This window comes from Lacerta agilis, chromosome 11 (genome assembly GCF_009819535.1).
Source record: "Lacerta agilis isolate rLacAgi1 chromosome 11, rLacAgi1.pri, whole genome shotgun sequence".
In the NCBI taxonomy this organism is placed as follows: Eukaryota; Metazoa; Chordata; class Lepidosauria; order Squamata; family Lacertidae; genus Lacerta; species Lacerta agilis.
The window spans coordinates 60,284,573-60,309,213 of NC_046322.1; the positions used below are offsets into that span (position 1 = coordinate 60,284,573).

Consider the following 24,641-nt stretch of genomic DNA (forward strand, 5'->3'; position numbering starts at 1 on the left):
AGGATTGTAGCAACAGTCTTTTATCACATAGCCTATAGCTAGTATAAGCACTCATGTAAATCTCATCAGCTCTAATCAACATCTTTGAATGCATTTTGTTTCTTTGCATATGTTTTCTAAAAATATCTAAATTCAGAGAGAGAGAGAAAGAGAGGGAGGGAGGGAGGTCATCTCTTAATTGCTACAGTGGTACTTTTTGTCCTTGGATTAATTATTAAAAACATCATATTGACTTGAAATAGGCTACTTAGGCTTACCCGCTTACCCACTTCTGAGTCAAAGTGCATAGAATTGTGCTATTAGAAAATTAAGATAATTTTAAGAATTATAAGAATTATGTTATTGCTAGTTTTTCCCATTGACCTAATGCACACCCACTCTACTTGAGAATGAAAACTCTGTTCATAGCACCTGCTCTTTTTAAAGATAGCATCCACATAGTGAATGGCTTCTCCAGAATGAGCAGAAGCTAAGATTTTGCATGCTTTTTTGCTTGTTCATTTCTGGGCTTTTCCATTTTGTTATCTTTGCATGCTGCTAGATGCAGATTGAGGGCGATACCAGCTTCTGTTCATGGTACATGATTCAGAAAGCATGTTGTTCTCAAAGAGGTTGTTGCCAATGGGCCAGAAAAATACTAGAAAAGAAATAAATAGAGCAGTGAATCTCAAAAGGCAGTCTAGCTAAAGGAGTGGCTCAGCTAGGGCTTGACCCCTGCCCTGAAATCCACAGCATTGGGGGGTGGGGGTTAAAATGACCACCTAAAGAGCAGCAGGTGATGGGATATGGTAAACAGGCCCTGCATCAGCCCCTGGGGTGGTGTGGACATGCCAAATCCTGCCAGGGCTAACACTGGGTCATCTCAGCACCCCTTTCTTCTTCTTTAGTAAAATGTTATATAGTCAGGGGGCAGACAAGAGTTACAGGTGCTAATTTTTCTTTTATTATATCAGTTGTTTTCAACCAGTGTGCCATGGCACCCTAGGGTGCCTTGAAGGATGGTCAGGGGTGCCGCAGACAGCACTGGCCTCTGTCCCTCTTTCCTTCCCTCCCTCCTTGCATCTCTGCCCCCCAAAGGCTTGCACAGCTGTTTGTTGCAGCAGCCCTGGCTATAAGCTCTGCAGGTGAATGTTGCCTCAGGGAGGCACCGCTCTTTGGGGCGGAGGGGGGTCAGCTCAGAGACCAGGGGCGGCAGGAGTGGCTGCCCAGAGGACTCCCCAGGAGAGGAGGCTGAGGGAACACTCCACAAAGGAAGCTGTTGAAAAAGGGCTGAGGGGCTGCCAGCTCTGCAGGCAAGGGGTGACCTAACTGGGCTCCTGAGCCCCCCAAGGGAGCCGCAGAAAGAATGTTGTTGGTCAAGGGAGCCATGGACTCAGAAAGGTTGAAAATCTCTGTATTACATGATCATTTGCTACAACAAAATGGTGCTTATTCCCTGTTTATCATCAGGGCAACAGAAACAAACTCAATTTTATTTAGCCTTGTCATCAGAGTATTCCGTCTTCTTTTTAATCAGGGTTGGAAAACTGCTTTTTGTTTGTTTTTTGCATGTGGGTGCAGTTGTAAATCATGGAATGGGGTATGGGGAGGGAAGAAAAATGTGAATTGTGTGCTTCAGCACTGAAGTGATTCACAAGGGTATCTAAAGGAAGACATCATAATGACTGCTCTGCACATAAAAGGGGGGGCGACGTTTGCGTGGTCGCGCGTAGCCCCCTGAATTCCTGGGCGACACCTGGTAGTTCGGCTGGCTGCACTTGGTCTGCTGCTGTTCAAATATAACTGCTGCTTTATATTGTGGCTCCTCTTGTTTGGTGCTTCTTATGTCCTCCTCTCTTGTTAATTTTTTTATTTTTTATTTTTTGGTTGAGAATGCAATATAACACAGATATGTATCTTTGAATGGGATATAACACAGAAAGGAAACAGAAACAATCTTAAAAAACAACAACCCACCTATAGGAATAGGCAAAGTTAGATCAGGTTTCCTCCTATGTTCCGCAACCCCAGAGTCGTTCATGACTTAACTGTCAGGGGTCCTTTAACCTTCACCTTTTTACAGGACGGAAAGGGCTGATACTTAGCACTGTCACTTAAGGACTCTCCAGGTGTGTCCCACTTTGATAGATGGTTTCTAAAGAGATGTGTGCAAGTGTATGGTGCTGGTGTTAATCTGGTGCCAGAAAGAACTTTTGAATGTTGACAAAATTTCACAAATATTTCTGGTTGCGAAGCAGAACAAAATCCATTCCACACCTTGGGATTCTTACAGATGATGTTCTTATTTGTTTCCTTCCTGCTTCTGGATTCCCTGTTTTTCAAGGTAGTCAGTATGAATTGTATGATAATCTATACTCTAATGCTGCCATATAAGAATCACACACCAGAATCTACTAAACAAGTGGATTCTGAGCTTTGACTTAAGTAAGAAGTCAGATGTGTTCAGTGATCCCCATGCAAAATAGTTGTGATTTCAAAACAGCAAAAAGAATGCAATGTCAAGGGGTTTCTCACCAATTGGAGAGGTTTAATGTATCGTTATTTCCATTTGTTTTGTTTTGTTGATTATACTAATATTAATGTTGTATGCAATCCATCAAGCCCCACAAGGAATGCCAGTGGAGCCTTTTATTGAAAAACACAACCCCTAAACTTTGCCACTATGGAGCATCCTATGTTAAATGCTTTGTTGTCCTTTAAAAATGATATTGAACAGGAAATTTATTTTATGGGTTTTTTATTCATCTCTTTTTCAGGCTCAGAAGTCATGGATAGAAAGAGCATTTTACAAAAGGGAATGTGTTCACATCATACCCAGCACCAAAGACCCCCATAGGTAATGGCATGGCTTTTGTCAATGAACTTGCTTTTCACGACAGGTGATACTTAACCTATTATATCTCATTGGATCTTGGGCTTTTGATGCCTGTCAGAGAAGAAACAGCTCTATTCTAGTAATTGGCAGGCAACAAATGTTGTTAAACTAAGATGGACACAGTATCAATTTGAACATAATGTAGTTCTTTAAACAGGCCTTTGGCTAGTTAACATTCTGTGTCCTTTTAGATGTCTTTGTGGGAGTATTGGTTTGTTTTTGTTTTTATTATGTATTTTGTGTTCTAATTTTGTATTTTTATGTTGTGAACTGCCCTGTGATCTTTGGATGAACTTCGGCATACAAAATTAATAATAATAATTTTCATTTACCCAGGAAAATACTTCATGTTAGAGATACAGCTTTTCTTGCATGAAAATGATGAACGCTGACAGATAATACATTATAAGTAAAATATCTTCAAGTTGAACACATTTAACGTAATACAGCCTTTGAGAAGAAGTTGGGACAATATTTAAATGACCATTTCTTACCATTTTCCATTTTTAAAAAATTTAATTTTCTTAAAGTATCATGGAAATTTAAATATTTTCAAGTTCTGTTAGCCCAATGTGGCAAAAATATTTATTTTATCAATTAATTCTGTTTGTGTAAGCTCATGTTTAACCTGCTTGAAATCACTGCAATATAACCTTTCCACAGTGTCTCCAAGAATATGTGAAAAGGCTCTCTTGCAGTGATTTCGTGTAAGTTAAAGGCATGCTGATGTACAAAGGCTGGTGCTGAGCGCCATTGTTGCAGCCTGAGATGCCTTTGGGGTATTTCTTGTGGATGTTTGCTTGCAATAAGACAAAAACAGTTGTAGAAAGGTAATTTCATAATCTGGGTATGCAGTTCATATAGACTGAGCATTCCAAAGTTGGTACTAGTCCACAATTTGGCCAATAAAAGGTGTCACCTTATTGCCTGTGAAGAGAGATGAGGAACTGGTGGGCCTCCAGATGTTGAACTCCACAAGATGGAATTTGTAGTGCAGGAGCATCTAGAGGCCCGTGGTTTCATTTGACATTTACCTTTGAGCCTGTGGAAATAAAGTGATGCAAATCAATGTTGAAATGCAAAAAAAAAAAAAAAAAGCTGGGTCAGAGTGACCAGACATGTGTACCTTTGAATAGTACTTTTTAAAATAGAATGTTGGCAGGTATAGCATCTCCAACAGGGATGAGAAAAGCTGTGCCAGCACCTTCATTAAAGTTATTGTGGAGTACTGTGTGGTTGTCTTCACCTATATTTGTATCCTAACTATCAGTCTACTGAGAGGGAAACTGTTTTGAAGATTGAAGTGTTTTACTTCAATATCCACAATGACTTAATTTAATCTCGTCTGCTTCTTTGTGAAGAAATACAAGTAATTTTTGCTTGATGCCATAGGTGTTGCTGTGGGCGCCTAATAGGTCAACATGTGGGACTTACTCCAAGCATCTCCATTATTCAGAATGAGAAGAATGAAAGTCGGCTTGCTCGAAATGACATCCAGTCAGAGAAGTGGTCAATCAGCAAGCACACTCAGCTCAGTCCCACCGATGCTTTTGGAACCATTGAGTTCCAAGGTGGAGGTCACTCGAATAAAGCCATGGTAACTAAAACCCTCAGAATTTGGACCAGAACGTGGTCCTTACTTCATACGTTCCTTACTTCATGTTTGCTTTTATTTCTGTGTGTGTGTATCTTGGGTGCACATTCTAGGGAATGGTGAATATTATTCCTCATGGATGCATTACAGAGTTGCATTGGTAATATGGGCAGATTCATAGGGCCTTGCACCCTAAAAGGTAGCCAGTGGGGGAAATGGCAGTGGGGAAGAGGGAGAAACATGGGTGTGTGGGAAAATGTGGCCAAGAACCATAGCTCAGTCACAAAACAGATGCTGTACATGCAAAGGGTTCCAGGATCAATCCTTAACATGTTCATGTAGGGCAGGGGAAGACTGCTCTGGATCCACAGCCAATCAGGGTCAACAATACTGAGCTAGCTGAACCAATAGTCTGACTCTGTACTTCCTAAATGTTTTTTCAAGCATGGTTGCAGTTAGGCATGGGACTTAAGTCTAATTACATTGGAATACAATAAAATCAAAAGGAGTGGAGAGCTCCAATACATGGCTTTCATTTTCAGCAGTGTTTCCATGATTCTTCCCTCCGTCTCTAGGAAGGCATCTACCTTGTTCTTCCTTTAAATTGTAAGGCAAGTTCTAATACAATACAAAAGACTCTGCTCAGTTTTACAGTGAGCTCATGTTCAATAGGAAGAGGTCTCACATTGCTGGCAAACAGTAGTTTTTGGAGATGAATGTGGGCCTGACAGCTTTGAATAAAGTGACCCCAGAGGACTTGATACTGCTGCCAAATAAAATAAAAGTTTTATCAGCTTTGCTGATGCGTGAGCAGCAGATCAACTCCCACTGCTTTCTGCAGTAGGAAAAATGTAACAGAAGTGTATTGTTTATTAAAATTGTTCTTCTTTAATATAGAATAACCGAATTCTATCTGCAGTGCAGTGTGTCACATTTATTAAATGAGGGAATGCTTATTGTCAGACTTCCAAGGAAAACATCAGGCACTGTTAGATACCGATGTAACTTTAAAACACAATGCAAACCTCCATGTGTGGTTTTATAAATTTTCAGCTTATCTCCATAAAAGTAATTTGTTTGCTCCACAGAAAGAAGATACTTTGCTCTGGGAAGATGCAGTTATATTTGCAGTTATAGTTGTTTTGCTTCATGTTCACTTGAAATTTATTTCTATTGATTATCTTACTAACTTTCAAATCAACATGATAGCTTTACATTAAGGCTGGCCACATTTGCCTTGTCAGTATTTTTATGGTTAAACGGCAAGCTTCTGTTCAAATTTCCTTGATATTAATGCTCTCTACAATGCTGTGTAGAATAACTGCTAATTGGCAAAAGTAATGAGCCCCATAAAGGAAGTTCATGCCAGCTACCTACAAACTGACACATATAGAGTTTGACTGACATAGATTAGGAAAGGGCATTTTCTGAAGAATTGTATTACTAATTTTTCATTGCAATAGTTATAAAATTCTATTTGAAGCTTAAAAAGCCAAATTCCTCAAACCCAGAAACCTGTCTTTTAACAACACAAAATCACATGGCAACTCTTCATTCTCACTGAAGCTTGTTAACCTCGATTATCCCATGTCAAGGTCCCTAACTGCCCTTGGCTTTTAACTGCAGTGCTGCAGGCATGAAGAGAAACAATTGGGCAGGCCTAGTACTTGCTCCTCTAGCAAACATTGAATAAACTCTTTCTACAATCTAATACTTTCTGACAGCAACCATGTTTGAGAAAATCATTATTAGAGCTAGACATGGTGCACTGAACTTGCTCGTCCATTTCAATATAATTTAGTAAACTTGAGGCCACATCACTGCATTTATTCTTCTTGTACTGTAAGTGGTAGCGTTATTGGTGTTGCCGGTGCATCATTTTCAAAAATAACTGTGCTAAAATTGTCAGTTTTCATATAAGTCAAGCCATATCCATTCTGCTTCATCAGTCCGCTGTAAACTATAGTTCAGTTTTTCCAGTGCAGAAGAAAGAAGCTACTTTCAAATTCTTACCCTGTTTGATCCTCACAATAATATTATGAGATAGTCGAGACTGAGAGTGGTTGCATTTGGAGGTAACAACAAACTCTTCCCTCTCTCCAGTTCCCCTTTGTTCTAAGCCATCAGATAAAAATGAAAGTGAAACCTCTTTGTGGCCGTGTTAGAGGGAAAGAATGGAGAGAGGAGTATGAGAAGATGAGATTTGCCTTGGCACATCCACATAGTTTGTGGTTTCCTCTGAATGCAGCCAGTGACTTGCTGAAAGCAACTTGACACAGAGACTCCTATGCTATATGACTTGTAAGCTCTCCTGAGTTCATTAGCTGGTTGCTCCATGGCTACTGTGGAGTGAGCTGAGTAAGTTTTGCCATTTTTTAGATCAGTCTGATAACAACAGGTGGGCACATCACACTCTCTGTCACATGCTCATGCTTGGCATCTCTCTCTCTCTCTCTCTCTCTCTCTCTCTCTCTCTCTCACACACACACACACACACACACACACGAGAGAGAGAGAGAGAGAGAGAGAGAGCATGTTCATCCCTCCCTTCCACCCACCTCTTTCACACACACTTTATCTCCCTCTCACAGTCCACACAAACATACATGTGTTTTCCTCCTCTCTCTCAGTTTTGACTCATGTCTCAGGTTTTAAAAAAATACTAGAAGAAAAAGAAAGGGAAAAAGGAATCCAGGAATCTGTAGATTATTGTTCGCCCTGGGAGCACCTAAGAAGGCCTTTGCAGACAGCAGGTCTGCCAACCCCTGGAAAATCAACTAAGCGAAATCATCTTACTCTCTTGAGTCTGTATTTTTCATTTTATTTGGTTAAGTAACACTTCTCTTCAAACTATATGTTAACAGATGGATTTTCAACCAAATGCTTCTGAGATCTGGTTCAATATTAACTTCCACATAAATTCCATTGTACAGAAGTTCAGTAAAATGCTAATGAATTATTCCCACGTCTTTTTAATTCATGGATTGATGATGCTTCCGGGTCTTTTGGCTAAGATCAAGTGTAAATATCCCAGCTGCATGTGCTTCTTGTCTTCTTGTCTTCACACTTTGCTTTTGTTTCAAATCAATGCCCTTCCTTCTGTAGTATGTGCGTGTGTCTTTTGACACAAAGCCTGATCTTCTTCTACACTTGATGACCAAGGAATGGCAGCTTGAACTTCCCAAACTTCTCATCTCTGTGCACGGAGGTCTCCAGAATTTTGAACTTCAACCAAAGCTCAAGCAAGTCTTTGGGAAAGGCCTCATTAAAGCTGCCATGACAACTGGAGCATGGATATTTACTGGAGGAGTAAACACAGGTAACAATAACCTGGCAGAATGAAATCCCTGGAGCAGATGGAATCCTTTTTATGGCATAAAAAGCTTTTTCATGGTCCTAGGATCCTGAAAAAATCCTGTCACTGCATTAAATGAAGCAGACGGCATTATGCCCATTTAATTCATTTCTATCTAGACATCATTCAAACTAAGTGTGGTGTTAAATACATGTTTTGCATTAAATATATATGTTTTTAAAAGTGTAAATATTCTTAGCAGGGTCTAGATAGGGATAGGACTTTAACCCTTTCCCCAATCCTGGAAAAATTGCATTGGGAGGAAAGCTGCTATTAGAAACACCCACATTAAGCAAGTCAAGTCAAACCTTCACTGCAGATTGTAGTTTATTAGAGCAAAGCAAACTGTAACCACTGTTTCAGACCTAACTCCAAGCCATAGATTGTGGTTTGCTTCTTCCCTGGGCTGGTGGACAGCAGCAAAGCATGTGAGATCAGCATATCCACCATAAGCCATTAATAATGGTTTAGCATAATGCCCAAACTGGGCCATAATTTCCTTTCCCCCTCCTCAGTCACATCTTTTCTCTAAACCAAGGCTGTGTAGATAATTTACCTATAAAGCAGATTTGAAGCATGTTTCCCCCCCTCAAAGAATTCTGGGCACTGTTGTTTGTTAAGGGTTGCTATGAATGGTAAATCTGTGAAGGGTAAACTACAGTTCCCATAATTCTTTGAGGGAAACAATATGCTTCAAATGTGTTTTAAAGGTATAGGTCTCTATACCTAGCAATTTTTTTGTGAAGGCAAGTGAGCAGTGGAAGACATATACAAGCTTGCAGTTCCTCTGTTATCTCCAGAGCTTCTGCATGCATGGCACAGTGGGTGACTTTCTTCCTTTTAATTTTCAAGACTTATTCCAGTTACCGTATTTTCTGGCATATAAAACGACTTTTTAACCCAGGAAAATCTTCTCAAAAATCGGGGATCGTCTTATACACCGGGTGTCGTCTTATAGGCGCTGGCGGAGGAAGCCGGGGTGCTTTGCTGGGCTTTGCTAGCGTCGCTTTTATCTTCCAGTCTGTCCTGGAAGCTAAAAGCGATGCTACCGTGTTTCCCCTAGGGGAGCTGAAGGCGAGTCCAGCCGGGAGGAGAGCAAGGGAAGCGGGTGGGCACTGGGCAGCTGAAGACGGCGCTGGGCTTACCGGAGAGCAGGCAGAAGAGGCTCTCGAAGACGCACAAGCCCTCTTCCCCTCAGCAGCCTCTGTGATTTGTATGCCCTGTCCTTTTGAATGAAGCTCAGCTGCTAAGCTCCCTGTTAGCTTGGCTGGATTAATTACACACGGTGGCTGCCGATCAACAGCGAACAGTACTTGACTGGGTCCTAGTGACCCCACTACTTTTCTGTCCTGGAAGCTAAAAGCTAAAAGGCAGCTCCTTGCAGCGGCTTCTCAGAGGCAGTACCTGCATGTCATAAGCATTTGAATTAAAATTACCATATTGAAATCAAATCTGATGTTTTTTTTATTTTTATTTGGTGTGCGTTGGAAGATTATCCCAAACTCTATATTTTAACTGGAAAAGTTGGGGGTCATCTTATACGACCAGTCGTCTTATACGCCGGAAAATACAGTACATAATTTGTTTGTAAGACTCAATATTTGAGATTTTCTATCACAATTTTTTAAAAGTATAGAATCACAGAACTCCTAGCATTTTAGAAAGGTAAAATTATGCCTATTTACTGCTACTTACACAAATGTTTTGTTCTGTTTTTACTGGGGGATTATTTTGATATTTTGCCATAATCCATACGTAGTGTTAGAACTACATCGACACATACATGTTACAAAGGTTGGTAGTATTTATCCTCTATCATGTACTCGCATTGCTTTTCTCTTACAGGAGTTATTCGGCATGTTGGGGATGCACTGAAAGACCATGCCTCCAAGTCAAGAGGGAAGATCTGCACTATTGGAATAGCTCCCTGGGGAATTGTAGAAAATCAAGAGGATCTGATTGGCAAGGATGTAAGTCTCTAGATCTCTTGCAGTGCATTGCTTTGCCAATATGTCCTTGAAGTTTGGGTTTTTTAGATCTGCTTGGGCAGGGCAAACATTGTGGGTGTGTCCAGTGGCAAAGCTGCATTCTCCACTACCGGGGGCGGAGAACAGGTGGGGGTGTGGCTGGTGCCCCCAGGGGGCGTGGCGCACTGCCCGCAGGGGCGTGGCATGCATTCTGATGCGCTGCCTGTGGGGGAGTGGCAGCCAGCCGTGGGGGGTGCGCAGAGCATGTCCGGGGGGTCCACCGCGATGGCACCCTACCGGAATAGTGGTGCCGGGGGTGGCCCACTCCCTCCACACACCCGTTCCTCCGCCAGTGGGTGTGTCTTCTGTGCAATGTGCCCCAGGCTCTCTAGGAAATAGTCAAGGTGGCAGACCTGAAAAGCAGAGAGAGGCAGGGTTGGTAGATGGGCTGTGCCCTGCTCCCAGGTTGATAGCTGCCCTGCTGTCATGGAGAATGAGGGTCTCAGGAAAGGAGGGTGTCTCTCTGAGGAAGAGGGAAATGATCATTTAGAAAGGACGTGTTCTGTGAAGGACATACAGCTATCCTCTTACACCATTGCTGCTACCTAACATTGCTATGTAAACAGTCAGGGCTTCCTTCAAAATATTCTGGGAGCTGTCATTTGTTAAGGGTGTTGAAAGTTGTTAGGAGACCCCTATTCCCCTTCAATAGCTACCAAGCTACAATTTCCAGAGTGGTTTAACAGTTCATTAGATGTTAATAGCCAATCCCTCTTCACGGGGAACTCTTGAGAACTGGAGTACTATGAGGGGAATAAGGGCCTCCTAACAATTCTCAGCACCCTGAAGAAACTATGCTTTCTAGAATTCTTTGGGGAAAGCTATGACTATTTAAGGTGGTACCAAGGTGCTTTAAATGTCTGGTGTGAATGTGGCCCAAGTCTAAAGCTCCAGCCACTATACCACTCCCCATGCAAGCATGGAAAGTATGGGTCCTGATTAAATAGGTATTTTGTTGCCAATGACATTATGTGGATGCCTCAAACCACCTCCATGCATGAGCAGCAGCAATCACATAATCCACATCTGTCTGGAAGCATCCTTACTCTTCTGAAGAAAAGAATGGAGAATAATCTTCTAAGATTGTCTCACCCACATTCACACACCTGCTGCCAGTGTTTATGCTCTGCACTGATACAGTACTTGCAATTGCTGCCTGCAAGCAAGGCTGAAAAATACTTTTCGTTATTTTCCTTACAGCCACTCCGTTTCAGTTCTCTCTGCTTCTATGATGGAGAGGAACGATAGTACCGGGTATATCTCTCATTCAGCAAGAGTCCTGCTTGATTAAATCAAGGCTATATCACAAAGAATGAAATTCAGTAACAGTGTACTTGGAGCTTATACAAATAATTAGTTCTAACAGGTTCTGTAGGGATAGGATATGAGGTACCGGTAATTTTTGCTAGAGAGTATTGCTAGACCCCTGGCAGAGAAACATATAATTACTAGGAACAATGATTTATGCAGCAAAATCCAAAATTTTCCTGCACTTTTCCTGCACCCTCTTGTCACAACCCAGGTACATTGTGAAGGCACAGGTCCCACATGAAACCATTTCAAGATCACGCATGGCACATGAAGAGAGAGCCCAGGGTGCCTGGCTCACAACCCTTGAAGTAAAGAAAGCTTGGAATAGAATGATAATTTGCTAATGGAAACTGAAATAAAGTATAATAGATTCTGGAACAGATACTATGGACTGAAGCAAACTGAAGCATTTCTCCAGTCCCTAAATTTAGCTTATAAGTTCTGAATTGTGTCTTTGAGTGGCGATCTCACTGCATAATTAGTCAGTGGCTGAGTTTTATGTACAGGTATAATGGCCACTTACCAGCTTTTGCTTATGACAGTTCAAGCAACTGGTTTTGTACACAGCTGGAGGCAAAAAGGGAGGCAAAAAATTAGCACATGAATTGGGCACACAGAAGGTGTGTGCAAGTATGCATGCACAAGAATGATATTTTTTAAGTTAAATATGTTTCTCTCTGTTTTATCCAAATTTGAATTGCTATTTTGTGTTATGTTTTGCTTAAATGTTGTGATGCTGTTGGGCAGTGAGGGGAGAGAAACAGAAAGAAAGCTACAACTGTGTAGGCTATGGTTGAAGAACTATGAAAATTGTGTCTCATAACTTGCCCTGGTCCATGGGGTCACGAAGAATCGGGCATGACTAAATGACTAAACAAAAACTTGCATGAATAGTCTCTATTTAAGATCTTAAGCTGCTTTTACACCCACCCCACTTTGAGCTGCAATTAATCTGGCTCTTTCAGCAGTGTCTCCTTTTCAAATATTAGACATCTGTTCAGTCAAAGTTCTTGCAACATGTTTGGGCACTGCTTTTAATGGCTGCAACAGTGATGCCTGCAAGTAAGTGACAGTTGCTCCCTGATCTCTCTCAGGTGACAGCTTCATAGTGTTATCTGCACCCATAAATGTCTTTGATGGTGCAGCAGTGCCATGGGAAGAAATGACGGAGACGTGACTCCCATGATGCTACTATAACTTTTAAAGAGCACTTAAGTTCTGAAATCCCACGCATGCATGTTTGAGACTCAGTGGGACTTACTCCTAAGTAGACACACATAGGATCAGGCTGCATGTTATATCTCAGGTAATTTCAATATGTGGTATGCTTGGTGCATGTACCCGTTGAAATCTAGTTTTTTACAACATCAGGCTTGAATGTGCTTTCAGGCATAATTTTTGAAATCTATCTGGCACTATAAATGCCATCATTGTGATTCCATTGCGGTTTTGAGTGTTGTCTGAGGATAATAGTTGGAAGCAATATTACCTTTCAACTAGAAAGTGAACACAATATGTAAGTTACAAGAAGTCATAAAAAAACAAGACTGGATCTGCTTGCAGCTAATTTTTTCCAGTAAACAACCATAATAAAAAAATCTTACTCAGCCTTCTTTTGTTCTTGGAAGTAAAATACACTTCAGATTTTGGGATGCTTCTGTTAGACTGAGAAAACAATTATCCAAATTGAACTTTTGTCTAATAATACAGTGGTACCCCGCTAGACGAATGCCTCGCTAGACGAAAAACTCGCTAGACGAAAGCATTCGTCTAGCGGGAGGCTGCCCCGCTAGACGAAAAAGTCTATGGGGCTGCCTTGCAAGACGAAAAAATTTCGTCTTTTTTTTTCCGTTTTGCGGAGCGCGGCTCCCATTGCCGCTCCGCAAGACGAAAACCCCGCTAGACGAAAATTTTCGCGGGACGAATTATTTTCGTCTAGCGGGGCACCACTGTAATAATAATAATAATTATTATTATTATTATTTATACCCAGCCCATCAGACTGGGTTTCCCCAGCCACTCTGGGCGGCTCACAACAGAATATTGAAAATAGAATCAAACATTAACAAGTTCCCTAAACAGGGCTGCCTTCAGATGTCTTCTAAAAAGTCAGATAGTTGTTTATTTCCTTGACATCTGATGGGAAGGCATTCCACAGGGCGGGCGCCACTACCGAGAAGGTCCTCTGCCTGGTTCCCTGTAACTTCACTTCTTGCAGTGAGGGGACCACCAGAAGGCCTTCGCCGCTGGACCTCAGTGTCTGGGCTGAATGATGGGGGTGGAGACGCACCTTCAGGTATCCTGGGCCAAGGCCATTTAGGGCTCTAAAGGTCAGCACCAGCACTTTGAGTTGTGCTTGGAAACATACTGGGAGTCAATGTAGGTCTTTCAAGAACAGTGTTATGTGGTCTCGGCGGCCCCTCCCAGTCACCAGTCTAGCTACTGCATTCTGGATTAGTTGTAGTTTCTGGGTCACCTTCAAAGTTAGTCCCACGTAGAGCGCATTGCAGTAGTTCAAGCGGGAGATAACCAGAGCATGCACCACTCTGGCAAGACAGTCCACAGACAGGTAGGGTATCAGCCTGCGTACCAGATGGAGCTGGTAGACAGCTGCCCTGGACACAGAATTGACCTGCACCTCCATGGACAGCTGGGAGTCCAAAATGACTCCCAGGCTCCGCACCTGGTCCTTCAGGGGCACAGTTACCCCATTCAGGACCAGGGAGTCCCCCACACCTGCCCACCCCGTTCCCCCAAAAGTAGTACTTCTGTCTTGTCAGGATTCAACCTCAATCGATTAGCTCCCATCCATCCTCCAACCTCTCACACAGGACTTTCATCACCTTCACTGGTTCTGATTTAAAAGATAGGTAGAGCTGGGTATCATCCGCATACTGATGATTACCCATCCCAAACCTCCTGATTATCTCCCCCAGCAGCTTCATTTAGATCAGTGGGCCGGATGCGGCCCAATCGCCTTCTCAATCCGGCCCTCGGACGGTCCAGGAATCAGTGTGGTTTTACATGAGTAGAATGTGTGCTTTTATTTAAAATGCATCTCTGGGTTATTTGTGGGGCATAGGAATTCGTTCATTCCCCCCCCCCAAAAAAAACAATATAGCCCACCACATTGTCTGAGGGACGGTGGACCAGCCCACGGCTGAAAAAGGTCGCTGACCCCTGATTTAGATGTTAAAAAGCATGGGGGAGAGGACGGAACCCTAAAGCACCCCACAAGTGAGAGCCAAGGGGTCTGAACACTCATCCCCCAACACCACTTTCTGGACACGACCCAGGAGGAAGGAGCGGAACCACTGTATAACAGTGCCCCCAGTTCCCAACCCCCTAGATGGTCCAGAAGGATGTTATGGTCGATGGTGTCAAAGGCCGCTGAGAGATCCAGCAGAACTAGGAAACAGCTTTCACCTTTGTCCCTAGCCCGCCGGAGATCATCGACCAGCGCAACCAAGGCATTTTCAGTCTCATGATGAGGCCTGAATCCCGATTGGAAGGGAATCAAAAGGTCCGCATCCTCCAGGTGTGCCTGGAGTTGTTCAGCAACCACCCGCTCAGTCACCTTGCCCAAGAATGGAAGATTTGAGACTGGGCGATAGTTGACCATATTGGCCGGGTCTAAAGATATATTTTTTTTAGAAGCGGTTTATTAACAGAGAGAAGCATTCACCACCCCGCGGAGCCCATCGCCCAACCCTTCCTGGCTCTCTTTTATTAGCCAGGATGGGCAAGGATCAGGTGGTCGGTTTCACTCGTCCAAGCAGCCTGTCCACATCCTCGGAGGTAACAGATTGGAATTGATTCCATGCAACTTGACTAGACAGGAATCTGGCACTCTCCTGCCCCGGCCCTGCTCCCACAGTGGCGTCTATCTCTTTCCAAATCTCAGCAACTTTATCTGCAAAAAACTTTGCAAAATCATTGCAGGAGATCTTGGGGTCTTTACCAGGCCCCGATGGCAAAGGTGGTTCCATTAAATTGCGAACCTGAAAGAGTCTCCTGCTGCTATTTTCTGCAGATGCAATAGAGGCGGTGAAGAAAGTCTGCTTCGCCATTGCTATCGCCACTTGGTAGGCTCGACATTGAGCTCTAACCCACGTCCAGTCTGATTCAGAATGAGTTTTCCGCCGCTGGTGCTCTAGCCGTCTCAGCGATTGTTTCATCACGCTCAGCTCCAGGGACAACCACGGGGCTGTCCAGGCTCCATGCAATCGGAGAGGGCACTTCGGAGCCAGAGAGTCAATAGCCCTGGTTAACTCCACAATCCAGCGGGCCACTAGGGATGCAGCTGAAAGGCCATCAACATGGGATAAAGCATCACCTACCGCTCTCTGGAAAACATTTGGATGTGGCAGGGGCAGATCATCTGAATCGGTCCCACCTCCCTGCAGAGGGGAAGGGTCGCGGAGAAGTCCAGTTGCACCAGGAAGTGATCTGACCATGGCACTTCCTTTGTATCGCTTTTACTTAAGTGTCAGATCACCCACATCAATAGAGGTGAACACCAGGTCTAAGGCATATCCGTGACTATGAGTTGGGCCAGATTTATTCAGAGACAGCCCCATGGAGGCCATGCTTTCCACGATGTCCCAAGTGGTCCCTTGTAAGGTCATGTTGGCATGGATGTTAAAATCCCCCAGGGCAACCAAACTAGGTGTCTCCAGGAGAACATCCGTCATGACCTGAAGCAGCTCAGGCAGGGAATACTTGGTGTAGCGAGGAGGTCGGTACACCAAAAGGAATCCTGTAGTGCCCCTATTGCACTACAGAAAACTGGGTCTTCCCAATAGGATGCCTGGTGCAAACTAATGGCTTCCTAAAAATCACTGCAACCCCCCCCTCCCTGCCCACATGGCCTGGGTGGCTATGCATAAGAGAAACCTGGCGGACAAGCAGCGGCAAGGACAGGCCCATCTGCTTCATCCTACTAAGTCTCTGTCACACATGCCAGGTCAAATCCTCCATCCACAATCAGGTCGTGGATGGCAGTGGTTTTATTCATCATTGATCTGGCATTACACAGCAACACTTTCAGATTGTGTGGGTTTCCCTTGCTGATTCCAGTATCCATCTGATCAAGACCAGACCCGGAGGCAGGGATAGTCCTCAATATTGAACATGTAAGAGCTAATGTGGTAAAAGGAAAAGAAATAATCTCACTGTCTTTCTCATAATTGAAGTGCAACAGATATTAGGGCAACATTATGAACTAAGGCAAACAATTCGGAGAGTAGCAGTTAGTAAGGGGGGGCACTGACCACAAGACTCAGTTTGAACCCCCTGTTGAATAGTTTGGAAAACACCTTGCCATGATCTGATGTAGGTAGGGATAGATACAGTGGTACCTCAGGTTACAGATGCTTCAGGTTACAGACTCAGCTAACCCAGAAATAGTACCTCGGGTTAAGAACTTTGCTTCAGGATGAGAACAGAAATCACAGCACAGCGGCACAGCAGCAGCAGGAGGCCCCATTAGCTAAAGTGGTACCTCAGGTTAATAACAGTTTCAGGTTAGGAACGGACCTCCAGAACAAATTAAGTTCTTAACCCGAGGTACCACTATATGTCTTTTTCTAGTCTGTGTCCATTTCACGTGTGTTTATTCATAAGTTCATTCCATAATTAAATATAATTATTACTGCAGGTCAACAAATAAATAATGCAAGTGCTGATATTTCTAATGTGATATGTCAGCGTAGCAATGGATCTCATATGTACAGTTCCAAATTTCCAAATGTCTTTAAAAACACTTTTTATGGTGAGAAAACAAATATTCATATATTGAATTTTGCAAGTACTGGCAAAAATTGTTTCAGCAGCTTGTTGCCAGCAAATTACCTCTAGAACATCTTTTATCAGGAATGTCAAACCATGGTTGCATTCTCTGCTTTCCCCTCTCTGATATACAGGTGGTACGACCATACCAAACAATGTCCAATCCAATGAGTAAGCTGACGGTACTCAACAGTATGCACTCTCACTTTATACTGGCTGATAATGGGACCACAGGAAAATATGGTGCAGAAGTGAAACTTCGCAGACAGTTGGAAAAGCACATCTCACTCCAGAAGATAAATACAAGTGAGCAGCCTGCTTTCTACATTGTTCTATAACTGTGCACTGGGATATATCTGTTCCTCATCATCAGGCCTCAGTAAAGAGTTTCGTTAGGATCAGGCCACAATATTGTATAGGCAGGTTCACAATCAAAATTCTAAATGACAATCCAAAGAGCCGGGGGAAGTTTAGCAGATGATAGGGAGGAAAAGGTGACGGTGCTATGTGTATCTAAAAACTAGAAGCATCTTGGCAGGAGAAGATTGGCAGGCAATGGTATACAACTGAAAAACAAGGCAGAATGTGACAGTGCCCAGGATCCAAAAAGACTATGGAAATGTTCAAGCTGTTCTTTTCCAGCTTCAGGTCACTTTGTGAAGTACCCAGATTTAGGAATCCACTTGTCATGAGGTCAAAAGACAGGCCTCCCCAGTGAAGGCATCCTTCCATGCTTTCTGCCTGCTGGCTAATGCTCTGTTTCAGGCAGCCATACTTCAAAGGAAAAGGAAAGGCAGGAGTGTACCTTGTTACTGCTGTATCAGAGTAGTATTTGAATGGTCTGGGAAAGCCAGGCCACTCTTTCCCTTGGTTGGGAAAGCTAGATAGCCCACTAGCCCTTTTCATTCGCCCAGCCCACCCTGTAAGTCTTGCTGTCACCTGGTCTGTCAGCAAGAGTTAATGTTTGATTCCCACCAATAATATATAAAACAAGAACTGTTGGATTTTCAGGACTTGACCCAGCTTCTGCTGAGTCAGGATGGAGGACTTGCACTGGTGGTGGCCATCTGCCGTGGATGCTTCAGCTGAGATTCCTGCATTGCAGGGGTTGGACTAGATGACCCTTGGTCCCTTCCAACTCTAAGATTTGATGATTCTATGAGAGACTTCAGCCAGTAAAGCTCAGCCAGAGATCCATCTTCTCTAAACTCCACTCCTTCCAGCAAGCCTTGAATTTGGCTTGCCCACAAACTCATGCTGGGTTTAAAGGGAATTGGGCCCTGCCTTTTATACCCCATATAAAGTTTTCAGAGTGGTTTACAAATAGACAAGAAAAGACAGTTCAAATAAACAATTAAACATAAAACTGTAAATCAAAAACTTACATAAATACAACAGAAACTAAAGTCACTCCAAAGTTAAGCACACATTTAAAAACTAAGGTGCTCTGGCTACATAAGCTACCAGTTATAGTGGCTGCAGTATGCCTCTGAATAATAGTTTCTTCTAGTCTTTGCAAAATACTTCTCACTGTCTCAGAACTGTTTCTTTAACCCTATGGTTGTCACAGTACTCCAAAGAGGTAGTTGCTAATGGTGATAGGAGTTTTTTCCTGACTCCCCTTCCCTTCCCTGATTAGGCCAGGAGGTAAACTGTGTTCTCTTGTTGTTGGGCCAAGAGAACACTGGGGGCTTGGGGGGGACAGTACTCGGCAGTATAGAGTACTGATGCCTCTCTTTTTGCTGCCCATGAAACCCATTTCATGCTGGCACCCACTGCACATGTATCAAGAAATGAATACCAGCACCTCATTATTATTATTTTCTCAAAAGGGGAACACACTTCTGTTTAGTTTTGCTGTCATGTATTTTCTTGTGGCTCTTAAAAGCTACTGGGAGCTGATGTGATCCTCCTCTTTCTTCTTTTCTCCTGCCTGTTGTAAAAGATGGGATAAGGAAAGAAAACAACCAGTAGTGTCATCCAGGTTTACTTTATTTGATAATCACGGCAGAATTGAAATGGTAATATTCTCCAGCTTCCTTCCACTTCCTCGCCCATAGGGGCAATAGAGCAACTTTGGGGCCTGTCGTGCAGTAAAGTGTTTCATCTGTGACCTACAGGAATCACCTGCATTTTTGTATTACTTTGTATTAGTACGATGATGTGACAGTTTATAATGTAGGGCGCTTCTTCTATGTACCTTTCACTTCTCGTCCTGCCTCTGATAATCTCAGCTATTGTCTTTGAAAACTCTGATAAACTAGGTTATTGTCTGAAATCTCACACTACACTACACCAGTTAGTTTCCCAAGTGTGAGGTATTCTTTCTGCTGCCAACGGTCTGGCTTTTCATGATACTGCCCTGCTCCGATGCCATTTTCATATTGCCAAAGGCACTGAGAGGGATTTAATGGCCAGGTGTGCCACATCAGACAAAGTTGTGTCACCTTTCCCACCATCACTTGCTACCTCTATATTGATTTTTGTGTGTAAATTTGTCTACTGTGGTCTCAATGTGGAAATGGGGGTGGAATCTCTGCCATTTCAGTACAGTATTTACTGTACTCCCAATGTTAGAGAGCAGGTATTACTTGATTGGGTGAAAATGCTTTACATTTTGACTTGGGACATTTGGATAATGTGCAGCTGGGGAGCCACTGCTAAGAGTGAATGTGACATTTCTGCACATTGCATTCTGGCATGTACTGTATTCAGTACTGTGAAAATTGGAATGAAGCCACTTACTTGGTTTCCTAGAGTATGCCACTGCTGATTCGTTACTTCTTTCTCATTTCTGAATAGGCTTGGCTGAATTTACATTCCTCATATTGCACTTATTCTTGAAAGATTATAATATTACATACTGCAAGTATATATATTATATCTTAGCTTGATATGCCTGATTTCACAGACTATTTCACAGCCAAATAAATGTATTATCAACAGACCATCTATAGAGAATTCCATGCTAAAACTAAACCAACCATGGTGCCTTTATTACTAAAGTTGTCTGGTCTTGACTACTGACCTTCAAAATGATGTGTTACGCCACTCAAATATTCTCTGTAATGCGCTTTCCAAAGTGAGACGTTCTAATCTCTACTTTGCTTACAATGCATAACATGTTAAAACATTGCTCTTGTGCTGGGAATATATTCAGGCAAGCAAGAGAGAAACATTTGACTGGATCTCTGTCCCCTTTGAGTGGATCAGGGAAATTTATTTTTGTGTCAGGCGGAGGGATCATCATTTGCATTCTCAGCCACAATGTGAGCTAAGGGCACTTCAGACCAGAGAGAAGGTAATGTGAGACTGCAAACTGGAGGCACAACGGTTCTGCCGCCACTGTTGGAGCCAGGAGGCCCCTGAATGCCAGTTGGGAGAGGGCTGTTGCATTCATCTTCTGCCTGCAGGCTTCCCATGAGCATCTGGTTGACTGCTGTGACTAGATGGGTCTTTGGCTTGATCCAGCACGACATTTTAATGTTCTTATGTTCTATCCTGGTAAGGCTCAGAAAAAAATATCTGCAGCAATCACTGCACCCCCGCAGGATGGGGACCAGGCTGAGTGGCTACAGAAACTTGGCTAGGAACTAGTTAGTCTTTGATGAATCATGGCCTTTCCTGTGTTTGGGAATCTGAAAATAAGATGTGGGTGAGAGCAAGTCAGTGCATTTTGCTTATAGGACTGTAGCCAGTGTTTTCTGTTTGGTAGCACATAGGCTATTATTGTACTAGTGGATTGGGGGGGGGGTTTAATGCTGCACATCAGGAATCCAGTGCAAATGTTATGCTAGCAGAAACTCACTGTAAAACAGATTGTGCAATCTATTGTGTAACAAAGTCACCAGCAGCCTGCTCATGCATTTATTTATTTATTTGCACAACAGAGTTCTGCTGATGTAACAATTATACCACTAAGTGACTTTAACCTGGTGCTACATTGGATACATACAACCCATAGTCTCCCCCCCCCATTCCCAGTTGGTTGAATACTTATTACTTTCTCACCTAGATCTAATTAATATTTGTCACTATGTTGAATTTGCTTGAGCATTTCCACTGAACCACTCTGGGCACACATAAAGCAGTGTGGAGCAAGAATGTCTTACTGAGAGATCAGAAGAGCTTGGCAAGTTGCATCTAAGATGAGCTGAGTGTCAGGGTAGGTGAGAGAACAGAATCTTTGAATCTGAAATCTTCTGTAGATCATCCTGTTCCTAATAAAAAACAATACATATACTATATAGTTTGTAATAATATCACAGTATCATATACATTCATGTTATCCCAGCAAAGTGTTCTTTTGAACTTATAACTAAATACAGTGGTACCTCGGGTTGTGGACATGATCTGTTCTGGGGTGCGAACAGCACCCCGAAAAGTCTGCAACCCGAGTGGCAATATCGCGCATGTGCGGAAGAGCGATATTGTGCTTCTGCGCATGCGCGACCTGCGCAGAACACTTCTGTGTATGTGCAGAACGCGTGGAGCGCTTCTGCGCAGGCACGTGTGGCAACTTCCGGGTTTGCTGCGTTCATAACCCGCGCCATTTGCAACCCACAGCGAACGCAACACGAGGTACGACTGTAATTGCTTCCAGGGGCAAATTCTGTATGGTGAACTTGCTTGCTAGTCACATTTCCTTTTAATTGTGAACACTGTTCCTAAATCAAAATCATAGGCTAGTACAGATGATATCGTTTGACTTTCTTTAGAACCAGTGCTCCAGAGACCTGACTAAATACCGTAAGTTCATTGTGTCTGGATTTTGCATCTGTTTCTGAAGCAAGCTTGGAATTAACTAATCTTGTTTAGACGTAAAATCAGTAAGGGGTGTTTGTTTGCAGCTGATCTTTTATCAAGGTTTTGCTTGATGATCATTGTCAGTTAAAACTGATTTATTATTATTACTGTATTGTAAAAGCAAGGTAATTATACAAATTAGGAATTATCTGCATGAAAATATGAATGCTATTCTGCTCTGTTAGCAAACACATTTCTTACATTTGAAGGCCTTTCTCCCCAATTTGATTTTTACATAGAGCATTTTATTCCTTTTGTGTGAGTCTTTGGAGCAGGCTGCCCAGGGACTCCCGAGCTGTTTAGCTGACCTGGGTAAATTACCATTTTGCATGTGTGTGTATTGGGTGTGCACACCCATCTGCTTCATGTATTATCATACTCTGTGCAAATGGCACATGGTGATAATGTGTGACCAGGGTACAGAGTTTTAAATATTTGTCATTTCTTTATTATTCTACTTTACAACTCTGTTAATGAAGATCAAAATGCTCTCAACTGTTTCCTGGAATACAGGAGAGATCACCTAGCCAACAAGGTAGATCTTTCCAAATAATGTGCATTGTATTTTCCTCCCAAGACTTTTGCATAGCTGAGTCAGTAGTTCCTTGGAATGCTGGCACCCCACTTTGTTTCTATAGTTTGGTGAGCCCTGCAAATTGATTCCCAGTAATTCCCACTTTGTGCCACAATCTGGGTCATAGCTGAGGAATCCCCTTATCTCAGCGGCTGACCTTGGTTAGGAGTGAATGGGGAAGGCACATCACTCTACTTTGGGGGTGCTGTTTTGATGAAAATGTTCTACTCTGGGGTGGCCTAAATCCTACTAAATGGGATCTCTCAATAGACTGTCATGTGACTCTTAGCAAATAGCACTCTAGCTTCTGGGGGGTCTTTGCCATTTTCAGTCCCTCCTCTCACCTCCAGAATCATGGATGAGGCTATAACAGCATTAAAAATTAATATCCCTTGTATGTTAGAAGAAAGATATTGCGGAGATAATAATAGAAAAGAGGGCAAATAACAGGTTTACAAACTTTACTCTTATGTTTCAGTAAGCTGTGCTATATTTTGCTGTAGTCCTTTCGTCACCCTGCATTTTTCCTTTACAAAGCAATTTTTGAATCCTGATTACACCAGAGCTGGCCTTTGATATTTGAAAACTGACTTCCTATGTATATGTTAAATCACATCATCAGGGATATTTAAATGAGAGTGAGCAGCATAGCTGTCAACCCTCCCTGCTGTTTCCCAATGCTATAATAAGGGAATTTCCTGCAAAAAAAGGGAAAGGTTGACAGCTATGCTGAGCAGATGCTCTTTGGCATTTAGAGCAAACTTGGGAGTGATGTGCCCAGTAATTTCAGAGATCTATGCACCATAGTACAAAATATTCACACAAAATTATCTTATTGCAGGGTGATTTAACTCCATGGCAATATTAGTGAAATGTTCTTATTTAGCCCATTATATAGTGGCAGACACATTCTCCCCCCCCCCCCAGCACCAAGCAGAGTTTTGATTGCTCAGCAGTTCTTAAGACCAAATCATTAATTATGTTAGTATTTATAATAACTTTCTTTTTTACACTTTCATTGATTTCTTGCTTTGTAGAAAGAACAAGCGAGAACTACAAAGAACTGGGGAGTGTAGAGGTGTAAGTCTCTGTGGGAATAAAATTGTGGATCATAACTTTTAGTACCTAACCTAATCATAATAAATCAGAAACCAACCAGCAGGCCCTGCAGCTTTCCTGTGTGAATGCTGCTCTTTGTTCTCTGCAGAAAGCAGCTATTATGTTTCTCTTTAGAACAGCTGATGGGACACAGTAAGCCTGCTGAGAAAATAGAGAACAAATAGTACCTTCAAAATAATTTTTAAGCGTTGTCTTCATAAGGTTGTGATGTAAAGGAAGATAAGGGAACAAAGTAACCTTGAAAAAGCATTTGAAACAGTTAAACTGCTGTGTGAAAAATAAAAGTAGTTCCACCTGCAGCTGGTTAGTGTCACACTATCCATCTTATTACTGTATTACTAATTGGCTGGGGCAACATCTGCCACTAAATGTTTCATAGTGATGGACCTCAAGACAGACTATCCCATAACTAAAAAACCCTTGATGAATGTCTGTTCAATCTTTTATTTAAAAACACCCAACAACAACAAAAGTAGTTCCATAATATTCCAAGACACCACCATTTCTTGAAACCTTGCAAAATTAATATATTTGTGAGAGGAGTTGCATGTTTTTTCCATGATGCACCCTATGTGAAACCGTGGTCATGTTAAATAAAGCTGCATGCTGCCATTTCATGATTGGCAAATTGTCCTGGAAATGATGGAGCATGTCCATAATCAGGGCTATGTGAAATCCATGATTCCATAATCCATATCACAGTACACATGCAGAATTTGGTACTGGGACAGGATTCGACATCCTGAAACTTCAAACCTTTCCTTCTAAAGGTTTGTAGCTCCTAAAACACTGAAAGTGTGTGGGCACACTTAGGTCCTTAGGAGTCAGAAGGCAGAAGGACTTCAGATGTCCTTGCATAGTTGTTTTGCCTTTCCCAAGACCAGCAAAAAAAAAAAAAGAATATATGAGACAACATTAAGCAGAAGTGTGCAAAGAAAGTTGTTCAATCCACATAATTTTAGTACAGGTTGCAGAATTCAGCTTGTCAGAGTGCAGAGTTCAGGTTGCTTTCATGTAGCTCTTTTAAGTAGATACAGCCCTAATAAGCAATAGGTAGCAGAAGTGCATGTTTCAGCTAGGTTTTGTTGGGAGAGTTTTGTTTTCTTTCATATGTTTCCATCCACTGAAGTCACAAAAGGAAGAATGGTTTACTTTATTAGAACTGTTTGAAATTATGGGGTCTGAATAAT

The 24,641-nt window shown here is 42.5% G+C and overlaps 1 protein-coding gene across 1 annotated transcript in view; it reads left to right on the forward strand.

The window, feature by feature from the left end:
* Positions 1-4,346: 4,346 nt before the first annotated feature.
* TRPM3 (transient receptor potential cation channel subfamily M member 3) overlaps positions 4,347-24,641 on the forward strand; it is a 138,282-nt gene continuing 117,987 nt past the window's right edge. Inside the window, exons 1-4 of the mRNA XM_033163651.1 lie at positions 4,347-4,472; positions 7,575-7,788; positions 9,670-9,794; positions 17,087-17,258. Coding sequence (XP_033019542.1) covers positions 4,470-4,472; positions 7,575-7,788; positions 9,670-9,794; positions 17,087-17,258 — 514 coding nt within the window. The 5' untranslated portion in view covers positions 4,347-4,469. The remainder of the gene's footprint in view (positions 4,473-7,574; positions 7,789-9,669; positions 9,795-17,086; positions 17,259-24,641) is intronic.